General features: G+C 45.6%; 1 protein-coding gene across 3 annotated transcripts in view; it reads left to right on the forward strand.

Moving 5' to 3' along the window:
* SHPRH (SNF2 histone linker PHD RING helicase) overlaps positions 1–20,747 on the forward strand; it is a 372,150-nt gene that overhangs the window by 201,145 nt on the left and 150,258 nt on the right. For all 3 annotated transcript variants that reach the window (XM_063917889.1, XM_063917888.1, XM_063917887.1), the window contains 2 exons: positions 2,751–2,839; positions 11,913–12,005. In XM_063917889.1, the coding sequence (XP_063773959.1) occupies positions 2,751–2,839; positions 11,913–12,005 (182 nt within the window). The remainder of the gene's footprint in view (positions 1–2,750; positions 2,840–11,912; positions 12,006–20,747) is intronic.

Below are 20,747 nucleotides of genomic sequence, written 5' to 3' on the forward strand. Positions count from 1 at the left end.
TAAATTAAAATTTTTTTTATTTATTTTTAAAAAATATGATTACCACATTATAAACAGTCTACCTAGTAGCTATCAAATATCATAAAATCACAATACATTGATTGAATATATAATATACGTAATTTCAGCTAATTAGCTCTTGTTAAAAAGCAGTACTGCAGTCCACATATGATATGGTGAAATCAGGAAGTCCTCCAATTTTGTATAGTTAAATATAAGAAACCGTCCCACGGTGTAATTGTTAGTGGGTACTTTGTATTAATTATAAGTATCCTCAATTTACGAGGCACTGGTCTCACCCTTGCTGGCTGATCACCGCTGGTTCCCGTCGATGGCAGTTTTGCGGTACGGACTGTGAGCAGTTAGATGAATTGCTCTTATGTATTCCGAGAAGAGGTGTCACAGGTTCTCAACAGTCGGTCCGCTGACGGGGCTTTTCAAGCACAGCGGTGGAGCATCTGGATGTATCAGCTCACCAAACGCCAGAAGGGGGAAAATCTCAGGATTAGCCAAGGTGTTGGAGGATAAATGAGGACTCCTTCAATGGACAAACAGTGCCCGCAGCCCTCAACGCGTTTCTCCGCCCCAAACAACCGGCGGTTTCATCAGGAGGTGTAGAAGTCCAATACAGGGGTGAATGGATATTTAAATGCTTTAATGTCCAATCAGCATTGGGATAGTAATGTGCACACCTGAGTTTTTGCTCGGTGTGGTGATTGTCAATGGATAATCAGATCCCCTTATATCCAATCAGCGATTTCAGTGGTAATACATACACCTGAGCGATCATCAGCGCTGCATCACTCGGGTAATTAGCTCACACATTTATTTTGGTACACATGTATTGTTTAAAATAGTATTTTACAATAGTAAGAGCATATATTTTAGATAATGAAAAAGAAAACAGTAAATAGGAGAATTGATAACACGAGTCCTGACGAAACAATATATAGATATTAATACTGAGTCTGCTGCTCAGATTATGCAATGTCTGTTTATATTACTTATCCTTCTGACAGATCTCGTGTAACAATAACTCACATCAAATCTCATACATAAGTATCAGATGTATCCATATGTATATATATATACACATCATGTTTTAATGTTTAATAATTAGTAAAAAGCGGCATCCCAGAGGAGACTAGATGTGATCTAGCGTTATAATTTCTTAAGAGGCTTATATCTGAAAAATCTCTATCTTTATCAAGCATCCACAGTGGTCTAGTGGATACGTAGCTGGGCCATAGTGAGAGAGGTCGTCGGTTCTAGACCAACATGAGAGTAATTACTGATATGCATTTATTATTTCTATCATTTTTATCCTTTTAATATTTTTATTTATATTTTTATTTTTATTTTTTATATATTCCTTATTTTTCATATTTGTGACATTTTTATGAAGGGGGGGGGGGAGAAGGAGGGGGGGGGCACAGCACCAATTTAGCTCAGCCCAATGGAAAATATAACTTATATAATATAAAATATGAACAGATCCAATTGGTATATAGCAGGGCTGGCCAAACCAGTCCCCGAGATCCACCAACAGCCCACATCCCCCAGACCACCCAGCTGGCGCACAAGTGCAGTCACCACCAGTCAAGATGTGCCGCACTCACCCCAAACCGACAGCTCCACAGATCTCCAGGAAACCCGGAAAACATGCACCGCCGGCAGACCCCAAGGACCGGCCCGGCCAGCCCCGGTACACAAAATATCAAGGAGAAAGAGATGGAAAGAAACCAGTAGAGGTTGTTTTTCATACATTATTTAGCTCAATGTTCTCATTGAGACCCAAAGGGAACAGGGTATCTAGAACACATATCCAGTAAGCCTCCCTATTACAAAGGAGACTATATCTATCCCCACCACGAAATGTCTGCTTTACATGTTCCACTCCTTGTATATGTAGAACACTACATTCACCTCCATGTAGTGAGTTGACATGTCTAGGTACACTATGATTCATTGATTTTTTGTTTATTAATCTTCTATGTTCCAGGAACCTAGTGTTAAGAGAATGTGTAGTTCTGCCAACATATTGGCTCCCACAGTTACATGAAATTAAGTATATAACAAATGTGGTTAGGCAGTTTATATTGCCCACTATATCAAAGGATTCTTTAGTTCTACATGACAGGAACTGAGTACCTTCTTTGATAAAACTACAGGTGATACATTTAGATTTATTACATCTATAACACCCTATTCTTAGGCTACTTGGACAGGAATTTACATGGTTCTGTTCTTTAGATATTGAGAAGTGACTAGGAGATAAATAATTTTGTAGATAAATAAGAATGCAGGAGTGTGTGGATGCAGAAGTGGAGTACATAGAAGGGAAACAGTTAAAATGCACTTAACGTAATTAAACATAAATTATAGCATCCGTCTCGTTATTTAATAGCCACACCACGTATTTATATAGCAGGAACTATGCGAGTTTGGACTTTGGGTGGTTATAGAACTGCTGTAGAATAATAATTTAGTAGGAATAACTAAGAACAATTTACTTATTAGACAATGATTCTGCGTTAGATAGTTAACAGAACAATATTTCTTTATGACGTATACAGAATTAATACTTAGGCTTCCAAAAAGCATGCATCTCTTGTTTGGTGTGGATAGAGATTTCACTGTTATGCAGCACATTTTTAGCAGTATAATTACACTTTTTTATTGTGATAACTGGACTTCTGTGTTATGTGTTGCTTTTTAGTTTATTTGTTAATAGTTTTTTTTACCTGCAGGTGAGTACCCATTGGCTGTAGACTTATATAGAGAAGTTTTGAGGTCATCTGAAGAACACAAAGAAAAACTGAAAACGGACTCTCTACAAGTAAGTATGGCAAGAGCTGACAATATGTTGTGTACTTTCCTGTGGCAAAATGAGACAGAAAACAGACCTCTGTTTTTTGTCTTTTTTCTCTTACGTCCTAGAGGATGCTGGGGTCCATATTAGTACCATGGGGTATAGACGGGTCCACCAGGAGCCATTGGCACTTTAAGAGTTTAACACTGTGTGCTGGCTCCTCCCTCTATGCCCCTCCTACCAGACTCCGTTTAGAAAATGTGCGCGGAGGAGCCGGTCACAGCTAGGGGAGCTCTACAGAGCTTTCTTAGAAAAAGTTTATTTTAGAGTTTATTTTTTTACAGGAGGCTGTAGGCAACAGCCTGCCTGCAACGAGGGACTGAGGGGGGGAGCAGTGTCTGCCCTGTGGGGTCTGAGCCACAGTCTCCGCTGGCTGGACATTGAGCTCCAGAGGGAACAGATCGCGCCCAGCCACAGAGGAACACTCGCCCCAGCAGCCAGTCGCCACCCCCTTGCAGAGCTGAAGTGTGGCGAGTGAGTCACTGTCCCCCCTTACAAGCGGGGGGTCAGTGTGAAGATGGCGGCTTAAGGGTAGGAGCGCAGTATTAACTGCGCTCCCGGACGGCTCAGCGATACTTCGGTGCCGCACTGTGAGGGGCGCCCTGAGCCAGCACCTGACGCTACACTGACCAAATCAAGCCTGTCGGGGTCTGCGGATCACAGCCATCACAAAATCCTCAGGCCAGTATAATCTCAGAAAGACGGGAAGACAGCGCCATTAAGGGGGCGGAGCTTCTCAGAGCGGACCCAGCAGTGTTCAGCGCCATTTTGGTGCCTGCAGACACACTGCCAGTGGAAGAACAGTCCCTCCAAAGCACCTCCAGCTATCTATACGGTACCAGGGGGTTGTAGAAGGGAAGTGAGGCTGTGTAAAGGCTGTGTCACCTATTAAGGGACACAGCGCTGGTTTGGGGTCTCCCTATACCTATAATAGCACTGTGTGTGGGTTGGCTCCAATCTCTGTCTCTCTCTGCCATTCTTGGGGGGAAACTCTGTCTGCCCAGTACCCTGTGTGTATGTGGGATGATTGGTGTGAAATTGCTAACATATCTAGAGACTCTGTTTCATATGCTGCAGAGGATTTATCTTCCCAGGAAGATCCCATCCCATGTAATCAGGATTTCACTGTTGTAGCGCAGATCCCAGCTAGAGAGCCGGAATGGTTAGCCTCTCTTAAGGGGGACTATATCTCAGATTTCAGATAGGGTTGCTAGAACTGAGCATGCCACTCAGGTACTGCAATCCTCTATGGTTGTATGGTCTGATACTGCTTCCTTGGGGTCCCCTGTGGTACATTCTCACAAACGTGCACTTGAAAAGATTATGCAGGATGACACAGACACTGATTCTGACACGGAAGACGGTGATGGGGATGTGTCAAGGGGGACGGCATCACTTGCTAAGGGGGTGCAGTTGATGATTTAGGCCATGAGGGATGTGTTACACATTACTGACACAACTCCTGAGCAGGTTGAGGAGGCCTTTTTCACGGACAGTAAAAAGCCCCCCTCACTTTCCCAGCATCTAAGGAATTAAATGCTATCTTTGAAAAAGCCTGGGAAAATCCAGAGTAAAAATTCCAGATCCCTAAGAGGGTCTTGGTTGCTTTTCCCTTCCCAGAGGATGATAGAAAAAAGTGAGAGTCTCTTCCGATAGTCGACGCCTCGGTCTCTAGGCTGTCCAAACAGGTGGTATTACCAGTCCCGGGATCTACCGCGTTGAAGGACCCGGCAGATCGCAAGGTGGACGCTACGCTAAAATCCATTTACACGGCTTCAGGGGCTATACTGCGGCCAACTATAGCCTGTGCTTGGATTTCTAAGGCTATTGCCAGGTGGTCAGTCACTCTGCAGGACGAATCGACAACGATGGATAAAGGTGAGGATTTATTTTTACGTAATATTCAGGATTCTGCAGGGTTCATGGTAGACTCCATGAAGGACCTGGGTTCCATGGCTGCGGGGATCTCCTCCATGTCTGTCTCGGCTCGCAGGGGTCTCTGGCTGCGCCAATGGTCTGCGGAATCCAGGAAGAGCGTGGAGGGCCTACCGTATACAGGTCACGCTCTCTTTGGGGAGGCGCTGGATGCGTGGATTGCCACGGCTACCGCGGGTAAGTCTCCTTTTCTCCCCTCAGCTGCACCGGCTACGAAGAAGCCTTTTGCACCAGCCACGTCACAGCCCTATCGGCCCGCGAGGCCTAGAAAGAACAAGCCTTCAAACACCTTCTTCAGAGGAGGTCATGCTAAAGGAAAGAAGCCTGCTTCCGCTGGCTCCCAGAAGCAGAAGCCTGCTTCTGATACCCCAAAGTCCTCCACATGACGGTGGACAGCTAGGCCTGGAGGAAGGTCAGGTGGGGGCAAAACTCCGGCATTTCAGCCACGTCTGGCTGTCGTCTGGCCTGGACACCTGGGTACTTAATATAGTGTCCAGAGGGTACAGGCTGGAGTTTTAAGATCTCCCACCTCAGAGTGTCTTCAAGTCAGGCTTGCCAGCTCTGCCGGCAGACAGAGCAATTCTTCTGGGAGCTATCCAAAAATTGGTGGTATCCAGGGTCATTGTCCCTGTTCCACCTCATCAGTGGAACAAAGGTTACTATTCAAACCTTTTCGTGGTACCGAAGCCGGATGGTTCGGTACGGCCAATTCTGAATTTAAAATCTCTGAACCCCTACCTCAGGGAGTTCAAATTCAAGATGGAGTCTCTGAGAGCTGTCATCTCAGGTCTGACGGAGGGGGAGTTCCTGGTGTCCCTGGACATCAAGGATGCGTACCTCCACATTCCCATTTGGTCATCGCATCAGGCATACCTCAGGTTTGCACTGTTGGACGATCACTATCAGTTTCAGGCGCTGCCGTTTGGCCTCTCCACAGCACCAAGGGTCTTCACCAAGGTGATGGCGGAAATTATGGTTCTCCAACGCAAGCAAGGGGTGAACATAATTCCGTATCTGGACGATCTCCTGATCAAGTCGTCGTCCAGGGAGAAGTTGTTGCGATCCATTGCTCTCACGACACATTTGCTCAAGGAGCACAGTTGGATCCTGAACCTTCCAAAGTCTCATCTGGAGTCGACAAGGACGCTGTCTTTCCTGGGGATGATCCTAGACACGGAAGTGCAGAGGGTGTTTCTGCAGGTGGAGAAAGCATTGGTGATTCAATCAATGGTCCGGGATGACTTAAAGCCTTCCCGGGTATCGGTTCATCAGTGCATCCACCTTCTGGGGAAGATGGTTGCCTCCTACGAGGCTCTACAGTACTGAAGGTTTCACGCTCGATCCTTTCAGCTGGATCTCTTGGACCAGTGGTCGGAATCTCACCTACACATGCACCAGAGGATACGTCTGTCACCAAAAGCCAGGATTTCGCTCCCCTGGTGGCTACAACTAACACACCTTCTGGAAGGCCGAAGGTTCGGAGTTCAGGACTAGATGCTTCTAACCACGGATGCAAGTCTAAGAGGATGGGGAGCAGTCGCTCAGGGGGAAACCTTCCAAGGAAGTTGGTCGGATCAAGAATCCCTTCTCCCGATAAACATTCTGGAACTAAGAGCCGTGTACAACGGCCTTCTGCAAGCAGTACACCTTCTACAGGATCGGGCTGTTCAGGTGCAGTCGGACAATGTGACCACGGTGGCCTACATAAACAGACAAGGCGGAACGAAGAGCAAGGCTGCCATGTCATAGGTGTCAAGAATCCTCCTCTGGCCAGAAAGGCACGCGGTGGCGATGTCGTCAATCTTCATTCCGGCAGTAGACAACTGTGAAGCAGACTTCCTCAGCAGACACGATCTCCATCCGGGAGAGTGGGGCCTCCATCCGGAGGTGTTCGAGGAGGTAACCGGTTGGTGGGGGGTTCCACACATAGACATGATGGCCTCCCGCCTCAACAAGAAGCTGGGGAGGTACTGTTCTAGGTCGAGAGACCCACAGGCAGTGGCGGTGAACGCACTGGTAACACCGTGGGTGTTCACGTCAGTGTATGTGTTCCCTCCACTTCCTCTGATACCAAAGGTTCTTCAACTGGTAAGAAGAACAAAGGTTCTGGCAATCTTCATTGCTCCGGACTGGCCAAGAAGGGCATAGTACGCTGATCTGCTGGATCTTCTGCTGGAAGATTCAAGGCCTTTACCTCTTAGGGAGGATCTGCTACTGCATGGGCCGTTCGCCTATCAAGACTTAGCATGGCTACGTTTGACGGCATGGAAGTTGAACGCCAGATCTTAGCTCGGAAGGGTATCCCGAGTGAGGTCATTCCTACCCTGATACAGGCTAGGAGGGGGGTAACGTCTAAACATTACCATCGCATTTGGGAAAAAATATGTTTCTTGGTGTGAGTCCAAGAAATTTCCTGCGGTGGAGTTTCAACTTGGACGTTTTCTCCTTTTCCTGCAAGCAGGTGTGGATATGGGACTGAGATTGGGCTAAATCAAGGTCCAGATCTCTGCTTTGTCCATCTTCTTCCAAAAACAATTGGCTGTCCTCCCTGAGGTTCAGACCTTTTTGAAAGGGGTTCTGCACATCCAGCCTCCCTTTGTGGCACCAACGGCACCCTGGGATCTTGATGTGGTGTTGCAGTTCCTGCAATCAGCTTGGTTTGAGCCTCTACTGGAGGCTGACATCAAGTTTCTCACGTGGAAGGCGGTCACTTTGTTGGCCTTAGCTTCAGCCCGACGTGTGTCGGAATTGGGGGCTTTATCTTGTAAAAGTCCCTATCTGATCTTCCATGAAGATAGGGCGGAACTTCTGACTTGTCCACAGTTCCAGCCTAAGGTTGTATCGGCTTTCCATATCAAACTACCTATTGTGGTGCCAGTGGCTACTGACTCATCCATTGCTTCAAAGGCCTTGGATGTTGTGAGGGCTTTGAAGTTCTATGTGAAGAGGACAGCTCGTCATAGAAAAACTGACTCTGTTTGTCCTCTATGATCCCAAGAAAATTGGGTGTCCTGCTTCTAAGCAGTCAATTTCACGCTGGATCAGGTTCACTATCCAGCATGCATATTCTATGGCAGGCTTGCCGTGTCCAAGATCTGTGAAGGCCTACTCTGCTCGTAAGGTGGGTTCTTCCTGGGCGGCTGTCCGGGGTATCTCAGCTTTACAGCTTTGCCGAGCGGCTACTTGGTCTGGGTCGAACACATTTGCTAAGTTCTACAGGTTCGATTATTTGGCCTCTGAGGACCTAAAGTTTGGTCAATCAGTTCTGCAGGAGCCTTCATGCTCTCCCTCCCGTACTGGGAGCTTTGGTACATCCCCATGGTACTAATATGGACCCCAACATCCTCTAGGACGTAAGAGAAAATAGGATTTTAATTACCTACCGGTAAATCCTTTTCTCGTAGTCCTTAGAGCAGGGCTGGCCAAACCGGTCCTCGAAATCTACCAACAGTTCATGTTTTCCAGGCCTCCTGGAGATCTGTAGAATTGTCAGTTAGGAATGAATGCAGCACATCTTAATTAGTAATGACTACACCTGTGCACCAGCTAGGTGGTCTGGAAAATGTGTACTGTTGGTAGATCTCGAGGACTGGTTTGGCCAGGCCTGCCTTAGAGGATGCTGGGCGCCCGCCCAGCGCTGCGTTTTCCTGCATTGGTTTTATAGTTTTAGTACTGCCTGGTTCCTAGGTAAGTTCTGCGTTATTTACTGTTTTCAGCTGTTGCTGAGTTTTTCCGGCATGTTAGCCGGATTTGCCTGTTGTGTGAGCTGGTATGAATCTCGCCACTATCTCTGTAATTCCTTCTCTCGAAGTATGTCGTCTCCTCAGGCACAGTTTCTAGACTGAGTCTGGTAGGAGGGGCATAGAGGGAGGAGCCAGCCCACACTATTAAACTCTTAAAGTGCCAATGGCTCCTGGTGGACCTGTCTATACCCCATGGTACGAATATGGACCCCAGCATCCTCTACGGACTACGAGAAAAGGATTTACCGGTAGGTAATTAAAATCCTATTTTTGCCATTCATTTCTCTAAAATATGTTGTTGCTGTTTCCTTCCTAGGAGTGTAATTTGATCAAGGCACCATCCCATTGTGATAGACTGTGCACCGCTGTGTAGTCTGTATCCCTATCATGCCCCAAATTACATCTGTATTTGTGTGGGTACACACGCGTGAAAGAGTCCTCTCTTTCATATTATGTGGCGCCCTTAGCCGTTACCTGGTTATCACCAGACAATAACTGAAAAAGCACACAAAAACAACATTTTCCACAGATGGGGGATCCTAAAGCCCATATCTCCCCCATGATGTATCAAATATAAAAGGGGTCCCCTCATTTAGTGTGGTTGGTTGTCAGTTAAAAATTTTTATGTATTGTTGTACTACCATATTATTCCTACACATACTGTAGTAAGAGTTTCAATTGCAACGGGATAGATTTTGGAAAACAAAAATTGCAGTTTTTTGGTATACACCTAAACTGAGATCCCTGCTATTTGCTATTTTGGGAAGGTGAATTAATGTCGAAACAAGAAACAAAGTATTTTGTTGTGATGTTTATAACAAAAAAAAAGTAATGTTTGCGTTTTGTTCACGTTACTGAAATTTGAATTAAAAAAAAAAAACACTTTTTTTGCCCAGTCACATTTTATTTGATTAGAATGAGCAGAGAGACTAGTGGTATTTCGTGAAAATACAAAGTCTTCTGAAATGAAACAAGGTATAATTTGTGAGGCTACAGCATAAAAAAAAATAATTGATGTTGTTGGAATGTGTTAAGCACTAACGTCAGAAATGTCGTCAGCACAGGGCTGAAAAAGCAGCTAAATTTATATCAATGTGAATACGAAAGTACATTTGTTGCCACCCTGTTCCTAGTTTGGAGGGCTGAATTGCAATTTACAATTCACTAGATCAGTGGTTTGCAACTCAACTCTCAGGACCCCACACAGTTCACATTTCCCAAGTCAACTGGCAGGTGCTCAGTGTATCACCAACTGTTACCATTTAAAAATGTACAGGTGACCTGGAAAACATGAACTGTGTGGGGTCCTGCAGACTGAGGGGCAGATGTATTAAGCCTGGAGACAGCATAAGAAAGTGATAAAACTGTTCATTTACATAATGGAGCTGATTGGCAGGTGCGTTTATCACATTGCACTTATTACTGGCTTATCACTTCCTTATGCCATCTCCAGGTTAATACATCTGCCCCTCAGTCTGCAGAACCCATCACAGTTCATGTTTTCCAGGTCATACAGTAGTTAATAGGCTGTATGGCCTGAATTAAATCACCCAATTAAATTTTTACTCCACTGTGTGGAGACAGTGGGTGTAACAGAAAGCTATTATGTAGGGTTATATAAGTAGTCTCTCCTCTTCTGGGACACAAATCACCTTCAACGTTTTGTGTTTTTGTTAACACTACAGCATTTTTTAAATCACTTTTGAATTTCCAAATTAGATTGTAACAACACTGAATTTCCTACAAGTCATTTAATGAAGTGTTATGAAAACTTGTTAATTGTTTAAATGTTAGCCAGCTCTTGTTGCTGTGCACATTTGTACTTTGAGATTAATTTTATATCCCAAGCTGAATTATATGTATTTCCATTAAAATACAAATTGCTTCTGAACATGCTTTGCTGTAGTTTCTTGAATTATACAATAATTAAAGGAAAACTCCTCACAGAAAATTGTCATCCTAATTATCCCAAGCTTTTATTTGGGATGAGTGAATGACAGTGAGAGGCAGTGGGTGACTGGGGAGGCAGACCGTGGCAGATGGTGACAGGGTGATGGCAGAGAGACAGAGGGTTGCAGACGGTGACTAGGGAGAGGCAAAGGGTGGCTTAGGAAAGGCAGTGGGAGACATAGGATGATGGAGAAGCAGAGGGTGGCATGGGGAAGCAATGGGTGATGAGGCTGTCAGATACTGACGGGGATGGCAGTGAGCTTCAGGAAGATGCAGAGGGTGAAATAGGGAGAGGCAGTGCGGAACAGGGGAGAGACAGAGGGTGATGGGGAGGCATAGGTTGGCAAAGGCATGGCAGTGGGTTACAAGGGATAGCAGAGAGTGACAGGGAGGCAGTGGGTAATGGAGGATGCTCCCCTGCTGCTGCTTTCCGGACCGCTCCCACGTAGTGCCTGCGGATGAACCCCCCATACAGCACTTGCAAGAAGGCTCAGAGTCCTGCTCACTGAGAGATGACTTCTCTGAGTCTGACTGCAGTCCGCTGCTGTCTGCCTGTTTCATCTGCAAGTTTCCTACACCTCTGAAGCCCCAGTACCCAGGTGCTTGTTGCCAGCCGTGTGCCCCCTATATATATCTGCATGTAGATGAGGGAGCCAGAACTACAGCCTGCTGGTGACATCAGCAGCTGCTGGGCTGGTCAGGAGAGGCAAAGCCCTGGGGTGGGGCAAAGCTGCCTGATGACTCCTCAGATCTCTTACTTCAGACTCCTTGGATCAATGACTTAACAGATAATTCAACTGATTTTTCAGACTCCTTGGATCACAGGCTGAGAGATCAGAGAAGTCATCAGCCTTTTGGTCAGCAACATGGAGTCAGGACTCCATGCTGAGATGGTCCCAACACACTTTGGGGTCAGGATCCACAATTTCAGAACCGCTTCTCTATGCATATCACCTATAAAGATGAGTCCTTCAGACATACTGTATAAGACCACAACTAATAGGACACACGCTATTCAGATGTTGCCAAATGACAGGTAGCATCGCATTAGGTGGCTATAGTACCAGTTCATATTTTGAAAAGCTGAAGTCCTCTGTGTGTACTCAACTCTTTATGGCTGTGCAGCAATAGTAAAATCTTTCTGTGAGCTGAGTTGTTTAGTATGGTTCCTTTCCTGAGTGCATGGACGAAACCTCATTAATTTGAAACAGATGTGACAGTGTCCATTAAATATATATATATATTAATATCTTCATCTCTAGAAACTGATGGTGCATGTAATTGGAATAAATTATAATACTAAAATAAAGGCAGTGGCTAATAGACGCGAAGCACAGCTAATCTTTTACTTCCTAAAGAAACAACTGCGTATAGAACCGATATATTTAATCCTACTGTTCAATTTGTTCTAGAGACTGCATTCCACGCACAATCTGATGGAACTGCTCTCTGCAAAGCATCCTGGGATCCCACCAACCTTGCGCGATGACAAGCTTGAAGAAGAGGTTAACATTATTTATTTTGCATTGAAATTGTAAACATTGTGAAAATATTATAATGTAATGGCAAATTCAATAACCTACAATCTGAATCTTATCTTTTGCTTATTAAGACTCCTGTCACCATTTTTTTCTAAGTTGCCATTTTAATAATCATCCTGCAGATAGCATTGCCCTGGCTATTAAAATGTTATTTAAACTTATGTTGTATAAACTTTACAAATTAAATGTAAAATTACTTTTTTCCATTCCCATTGTATCACTTGAATATTTATTAAAGATTTATGATCTGGTCAGGCCACTCTACTGGCATTTTTGAAGAAGTTAGTAAAAAATCAGACAGATGACTATCAGAAGATGAAGTGCATTTAGATTTTTGCTTATACCGTGTTTCACAGGTGCTATAAGTTACACATTCTTGGGGGTATATTTATAAAATTGCAGCATTTGCAAACAGTCGCTTCTTGGCAGATCTGTCCTCAAAATTTGAAGCAGCACTAATCAAGTCAATGGGGCAAAAATGTGCATGATGGATTGGTAACTAGGTATAAAACTATAGATCCCAAACTTGGCAATAGCATATATCTTCACGGCTAAGAGAAACAGTAGGATATCATGTATTAAAAGAGGCATACTGTAGATTCAGAAAGTTGAACTGGTAAAGGTCAATTAAGTGTTATGGATGATCTCAGTTACAGCAAAGACTATGAGTTAAATGTATTAATAAGAAAATTAAGTAGATGTTATGATCACTGTGTATAAATAGTTGAATAGTCCATTTTGAGCATTCGTAGAGCAACATGTTAAGTATAAGGACATCAGAGAGGTCACACAGCCACCCCTTGCCCCTGGAAGTGATTAAATCTTCAGCTACAGAAAGGTTTCTTTACAGTAAGAGCAATGAAACAGTAGTGTGCTTTACCACGGGATCTGGTATTGCCAGACAGTTTAAAAAAGTTTCAGAAAGAACTTTTGTAACAAAACTGAATTTCAAGGGTCACTGGCATTCTTAATGTTTAATAATTTGGTGTTCCATAGAATTGTTCACTTGCCAATATGCAGTATACAAATTTGCTTTGCTTTTCGTGGGGTGAACTGGGATAGACCTGTTGATTTAAATTCAGTGCAGCTTAGGGAAAGTATGTAACAGTATATTCTTTCTGTATAGCTCGCCAGGTACTCACAGGCTCACCAGACAAAAAAATACATTTTATAATAAGAATTTACTCACCGGTAATTCTATTTCTCGTAGTCCGTAGTGGATGCTGGGTACTCCGTAAGGACCATGGGGTATAGACGGGCTCCGCAGGAGACTGGGCACTCTTAAAAGAAAGATTAGGTACTATATCTGGTGTGCACTGGCTCCTCCCTCTATGCCCCTCCTCCAGACCTCAGTTAGGGAAACTGTGCCCGGAAGAGCTGACATTACTAGGAAAGGATTTGGAATCCAGGGTAAGACTCATACCAGCCACACCAATCACACCGTACAACTCGTGATAACTATACCCAGTTAACAGTATGAACAATAACTGAGCCTCTCTCAACAGATGGCTCATACAATAACCCTTTAGTTAAGCAATAACTATATACATGTATTGCAGAGAGTCCGCACTTGGGACGGGCTCCCAGCATCCACTACGGACTACGAGAAATAGAATTACCGGTGAGTAAATTCTTATTTTCTCTGACGTCCTAGTGGATGCTGGGTACTCCGTAAGGACCATGGGGATTATACCAAAGCTCCCAAACGGGCGGGAGAGTGCGGATGACTCTGCAGCACCGAATGAGCAAACTCAAGGTCCTCCTCAGCCAGGGTATCAAACTTGTAGAATTTTGCAAAAGTGTTTGAACCCGACCAAGTAACAGCTCGGCAAAGTTGTAAAGCCGAGACCCCTCGGGCAGCCGCCCAAGAAGAGCCCACCTTCCTCGTGGAATGGGCATTTACTGATTTAGGATGCGGCAGTCCAGCCGCAGAATGTGCAAGCTGAATCGTGCTACAGATCCAGCGAGCAATAGTCTGCTTTGAAGCAGGAGCACCCAGCTTGTTGGGTGCATGCAGGATAAATAGCGAGTCAGTTTTTCTGACTCTAGCCGTCCTGGAAACATAAAGTTTCAGGGCCCGGACTACGTCCAGCAACTTGGAATCCTCCAAGTCCCTAGTAGCCGCAGGCACCACAATAGGTTGGTTCAAATGAAACGATGATACCACCTTAGGGAGAAATTGGGGACGAGTCCTCCATTCTGCCCTTTCCATATGGAAGATCAGATATGGGCTTTTACATGACAAAGCCGCCAATTCTGACACACGCCTAGTCCAAGCTAAGGCCAAAAGCATGACCACTTTCCACGTGAGATATTTTAGCTCCACGGTCTTAAGTGGCTCAAACCAGTGGGATTTTAGGAATCCAACACACGTTAAGAACCCAAGGTGCCACTGGAGGCACAAAAGGGGCTGAATATGCAGCACCCCTGTAACAACGTCCGAACTTCAGGCAGTGAAGCCAGTTCTTTTTGAGAGAAAAAGGGATAGGGCCGAAATCTTGGCCTTTATGGATCCTAATTTTAGGCCCATAGTCACTCCTGACTGTAGGAAGTGCAGGAATCGACCCCCCTGGAATTCCTCTGTAGGGCCTTCCCGGCCACACACCAAGCAACCTATTTTCGCCATATACAGTGAAAAAGTCTTGCTGTCACGTCTTTCCTAGCCTTTATCAGCGTAGGAATAACTGCATCAGGAATGCCCTTTTCCGCTAGGATCCGGCGTTCAACCGCCATGCCGTCCAACGCAGCCGCGGTAAGTCTTGGATCATACAGGGTCCCTGTTGCAACATGCCCTGACTGAGAGGCAGAGGCCATGGGTCCTCTGAGAGCATTTCTTGCAGTTCCGGGTACCGAGTCCTTCTTGGCCAATCCGGAGCAAAGAATATTGTTCACACTCCTCCGTTTATTACAATTCTCAGCCCTTGGGTCTGAGAGGAAGAGGAGGGCATGTATAGACCGACTGGAACACCCACGGTGTTACTAGTGCGACCACAGCTATCGCCTGAGAGTCCCTTGACCCAGCGTAAAATCTTTTTTATCTTTTTATTGAGGTGGGACGCCATGTAGTCCACCTGAGGCAGTTTCCATCAATTTGCAAAACTGCGTGAAGACTTCCCGATGAAGTCACCACTTTCCCGGGGGGAGGTCGTGTCCACTCCCGGAATGAACACTGCTAACAGTGCGCTTACTTGATTCTCCGCCCAGCGAAGAATTCTGGTGGCTTCTACCCTCGCCACCCTGCTCCTTGTGCTGCCCTGGCGGTTTACATGAGCCCCTGTGGTCTGACTGGATCAGAACCGGTTGGTCGCGAAGCAGGAACTCCGCTTGACTTAGGGCGTTGTATATGGCCCTTAGTTCCAGGATATTGATGTGAAGGCAAGTCTGTTGGCTTGACCACAAACCTTGGAATTTTCTTCCCTGTGTAACTGCCCCCCACCCTCGGAGGCTTGCATCCGTGGTCACCAGGACCCAGTCCTGAATGCCGAATCTGCGGCCCTCGAGAAGGTGAGCACTCCGCAGCCACCACAGGAGAGACACCCTGGCCCTGGGGGATAGGGTGATTAACCGATGCATCTGAAGATGTGATCCAGACCACTTGTCCAGTAAGTTCCATTGTCCTTGCATGGAACCAGCCGAAGGGGATGGCCTCGTATGATGCCATCATCCTTCCCAGGACTCGAGTGCAGTGATGCACTGACACCTGTTTTGGTTTTCAATAGATTCCTGACCAGTGTCATGAGCTCCTGAGCTCTCTCTATCGGGAGATAAACCCTCTTCTGGTCTGTGTCTAGGATCATGCCTAGGCGAGGCAGATGAGCTGTAGGAACCAACTGCGACTTCGGAATATATAGAATCCAGTCGTGTTGCCGTTTCACTTCCAGAGAAGGTGATACGCTGTCCAGCACTGCTCTCTTGATCTCGCTTTTATGAGGAGATCATCCAAGTATGTGATAATAGTGACACCTTGCTTCCTCAGGAGCACCATCATATCCGCCATTACCTTGGTGAAATTGGTAATGACAATCCCTTATGTCCCGATTCATTTCAGGCTTGCAATGACCGCTCTTAGCGAATCCACCTTGAACCTGTACCTTTTCAGGTATATGTTCAGGGATTTTAATTCAATATGGGTCTAACCGAACCGTCTGGTTTCGGGATTATAATATGGTCGAATAATAACACCCTCTTGTTGAAGGAGGGGACCCTTGACCACCACCTGTTGAAGATACAATTTACGAATTGCAGTTAACACTGGCTCCCTCTCTTGGGGGGAAGCCCGCCGGGTCCTCGGTGAGGGGGCATCTTTTCACAGTCCAGCCTGTATCCCTGCGATACAATTTCTATTGCCCAGGGATCTAACAGGGAGTGAACCCACTTGTGGCTGAACTTACGAAGGCGTGTCCCCACCGGGCCTAGCTCCGCCTGTGGAGCCCCAGCGACATGCGGTGGATTTTTGTAGAGGCCGGGGAGGACTTCTGTTCCTGGGGACTAGCTGTGTTGTACAGCTTCTTTCCTCTGCCCCCGGCTCTGACAAGAAAGGACGCACCTCAGACTTTCTTGTTTCTTTATTCGAAAAGCTGCATTTAATAATGTCGTGCTTTCCTAGGCTGTGCAGGAATATAAGGCAAAATATCAGAATTACCAGCTATAGCTGTGGAGACCAGGCCCGAGAACCTTTCTCCACACAATCCTCAGCCTTCCATATGCCTCTTAAGTTGGCATCATCTGTCCAATGTATATTCTACAGGACAAGTCAAGCAGAAATAGACATAGCTTTTGTCTCTAGGACCCAGTATACTCATGTCCCTTTGGGCATGCTTTATAATTATATATCGATCACTTAAGACCGCATCTTAAAATATTTATATGCATACTAGGGTCTCAATCTCTGCTGATAAGGTACCTGTCCACGCTGCCACAGCGCTATAAACCCATGCCGACACAATCGCCGGTCTGGGTAGTATACTAGAATGTGCACACTATCTGCAGGATCCCTGAGAATAGCTAGTGCAAACAGGACACCCTAGGGGAAGATTCTCAACACATCCTGGCCCTAGTGGGGAAAGGATACAGCCTGAGAATTCTCTTGTGGGAAGCTGCCATCTCTTGTCTGGAGATTCCCGCTCTTTTTCCTCATGAGAGGAGGGACATTTACCTCAGCATTCTTCCCCTTAACATGTGTACTCTCGTGTCAGGGACAGATGAGTCATCAGTGATATGCAAATCATCTTTTATTCCAATAATCATATATTGAATATCTTTTAGCCCTCTTGGCTGTAACTTTGCATTATCGTAGTCGACAGTGGAGTTAAACTCCGTGTCGATACTTTGTTATTTTGGATAGTGAGCATAGAGAGACTCTGAAGGACTCTGTGACATAGGGACAGACCAGGGTAGATTTCCTTTCTGTTCCCTAACCTTTTGTGCAATAATTTTACCTCAGCACTTACACATATCCAAACAGGTGTCGGCGTTGTTGACGGAGACAACCTCCCACACACTTATCCGCTCTATCACCTCCTTAGAGGAGCCTTTTACCACACACACAGGGGATGCTCTATTTGAAGACAGTTCCCCCACCAGGCCCTTTGGAGAGACAGAGAGAGAGTATGCCAGCACACACCACAGCGCTATATAATACAGGGATGTACACTATACTGAGTGATTTTTCCCCTATAGCAGCTTATATACACAGTTTTGCGCCTAAATTTATGTGCCCACCCCTCTCTTTTTTACCCTTTGTGTACCAGGATACTGCAGGGGAGAGCCTGGGGAGCTTCCTTCCAGCTGAGCTGTGAAGAGAAAATGGCGCCGGTGTGCTGAGGAAGAAGGCCCGGCCCCCTCAGCGGCGGGCTTCTGTCCTTTTATGTACTTTAATGGCAGGGGTTAATGCACATATACAGTTTATCAGACTGTATTATGTGCTTTTCGCCAAGTAAGGTAATCTAATTGCTGCCCAGGGCGCCCCCCCCCCAGCGCCCTGCACCCATCAGTGACCGGAGTGTGTGGTGTGCTAAGGGAGCAATGGCGCACAGCTGCAGTGCTGTGCGCTACCTTAATGAAGACCGAAGTCTTCAGTCGCCGATTTTCAACTTCTCTTCGTTCTTCTGGCTCTGCAAGGGGGACGGCGGCGCGGCTCCGGGACCGGACGACCGAGGACTGGGCCTGTGTTCGATCCCTCTGGAGCTAATGGTGTCCAGTAGCCTTAGAAGCCCAAGCGAGCTGCAAGCAGGTAGGATCGCTTCTCTCCCCTCAGTCCCACGTAGCAGTGAGTCTGTTGCCAGCAGATCTCACTGAAAATAAAAAACCTAACAAATACTTTCTTTTCTAGGAAGCTCAGGAGAGCCCCTTGGGTGCATCCAGCTCTGGCCGGGCACAGATACTAACTGAGGTCTGGAGGAGGGGCATAGAGGGAGGAGCCAGTGCACACCAGATATAGTACCTAATCTTTCTTTTAAGAGTGCCCAGTCTCCTGCGGAGCCCATCTATACCCCATGGTCCTTACGGAGTACCCAGCATCCACTAGGACGTCAGAGAAATAAATAAATATATATATATATATATATATATACATATGTATATGTGTGTGTGTGTGTGTGTGTGTGTATATATACACATATGTGTGTGTATATATATATATATATATATATATATATATATATATATATATATATATATATATAATAAGTATAATTTCATAAATGCCGACACTCGCTCCATTACTGCTAAATACCTAGGTGCCTCCACACAGGCCTGGCCTGCCTAGCAGATAACTTTCAGGAAAGAGTGGCAAGATCTCAGGCAAGGATCCTGACGACGGTATTAAATTACCGAAACGTAGATCTTGCCTGAGACCGCTATGTCCTGATTGTTTATTTTGATGAAGTACTTCTATCTATCTATCTATCTATCTATCTATCTATCTATCTATCTATCTATCTATCTATCTATCTCATTGTGTTTTCTCTTTCATCCATTTGGGGTACGCTGCGTCATTAGCTCTGTGTTAAAATGTGGTCTATGGAGTTTGGCACTAAAATAGTTAAAAACTAAACTCCTCCCCCCTCTAACCACTCCCACCAGCACCACAGTCTTGTTTTTAGTGCCTTTGAGTGATGGCACGCTGTTTTTAATATCTTTTAGTTTCTGTTTTATCAGATCCTAGTCCCTGTTCACAGGAGACTCAGTGCACTGACAGACGGAGAGCAGCATAGTTTAGTAGGGCTAGTGTGAGCCCTTGTCCCGCTCTGCACCAGCCTCTGGAGAGTCACCCAATCAGAATCTGGTTCCTGGAGCTCTGCCATTGCCGGACCACACTTCAAGGAGGCATCTGGTTAGGTAGGAGCAGCCACAGGTTACCCTGGTAGGCTGCGGCCCATTCACCGTTGGACCCAGTACACGGCGCCATATAGGACTGTGACCTGGTCTCTTTGCCACTTCTGCAGACCCTATTCTGCTGCTTCTGCAGGCGCTACTCTGCTGATTAAGGGTTGTGGCAGTAGGAAATCTCCACTTCAGAGCCTGCTCCCAGGACCATTAAGCCACACCCCCAACACACCTTGGCTGGTTCTGAGGCTCAGCGCCATTTTTCACTAAAATGAGCCAGCTCAGCAGACGTGGGGGACATGATGGAAGTCGTTTACTTCATCTCATGGGCAGAGATGTGCAGTTTGTGGGATTATATCAGTGTTTACTGTTGATAACCTGTGATGTATATGGTTTTGTCTGTCATAAGCTACTATAGATAGAAGCTACTAGTAGAATTTTGTTTGACAGTGCCTTGTGGAATTATATCAGTGTTTACTGTTGATAACGTGCTTTATATATGTAAAATTTGTCTAGTCTTGTAAATACTTTTAGTATAAGTTTGTCTGTGATAGACCTGTGCAGGCTTGAAGCGGTTATAGCCAGTTTGTTACACTTCAGCTGCTTGTTTCACTGTCTGATTTAGGGATGGCCATCAGTGGGTTTTCCATTGATAGTACCATTGATAACCTTGATGGTGGAAAACCATCTGTTAGGAAACCATTGATGGTTTCAACAATCGATGATCACCCCCTACTTTAGTACTGAGCGGGCCAATCAGGGCCTGGGGGTGGGGCTTCATTAAAACACCTCATTAAAAGCCATAGGCCCTAATCTCGGCAGGTGTATTTGAGATGGCTACATCTATAAATAAGCTAGTAGTATCTGCTGGGATCACAACCAGACACCCAATCATCGACATTGATGGTTTATGACCGATGTTGAATCATTTTGCCATCGATGATAGAGAACCAGATGGTTTCCTTCCATCGATGGACAGCCTAAACGAATATTTTTATTTTTTTTAAACTCAGTTTTGCATCAATTGCAAACACACTGATGGCCATCCCTAGTCGTTACAGCTCCCTGTTAATTTCCCCTGGTATGATTCAGATTCTGCCGCCTCCTCTCCAGACGAAGGGGATGTGGATCCTGACTAGGAGGACACCTCTGGTAGGTAGGAGGACTCTTTATCTAGTTCCGGTGTCCGCCATTTATTTACCGCAGTTAGTCACAACAGCTGCATGCTTTTGTGGTTTGTAAGGCCAGCTCATCTTTCTTTAATCGTAAAAAGAAGCAAGGTGTTTGTATTGCCAGCCTTCTCCCATTTTGTGATAAGTGTTTAAGGACTCCGGAGTGATTGTTTCGGATCAGGTTCACCGACAAGATCTGGGGTTTTAT

Source organism: Pseudophryne corroboree, chromosome 4, assembly GCF_028390025.1.
Source record: "Pseudophryne corroboree isolate aPseCor3 chromosome 4, aPseCor3.hap2, whole genome shotgun sequence".
NCBI classification, from domain to species: Eukaryota; Metazoa; Chordata; class Amphibia; order Anura; family Myobatrachidae; genus Pseudophryne; species Pseudophryne corroboree.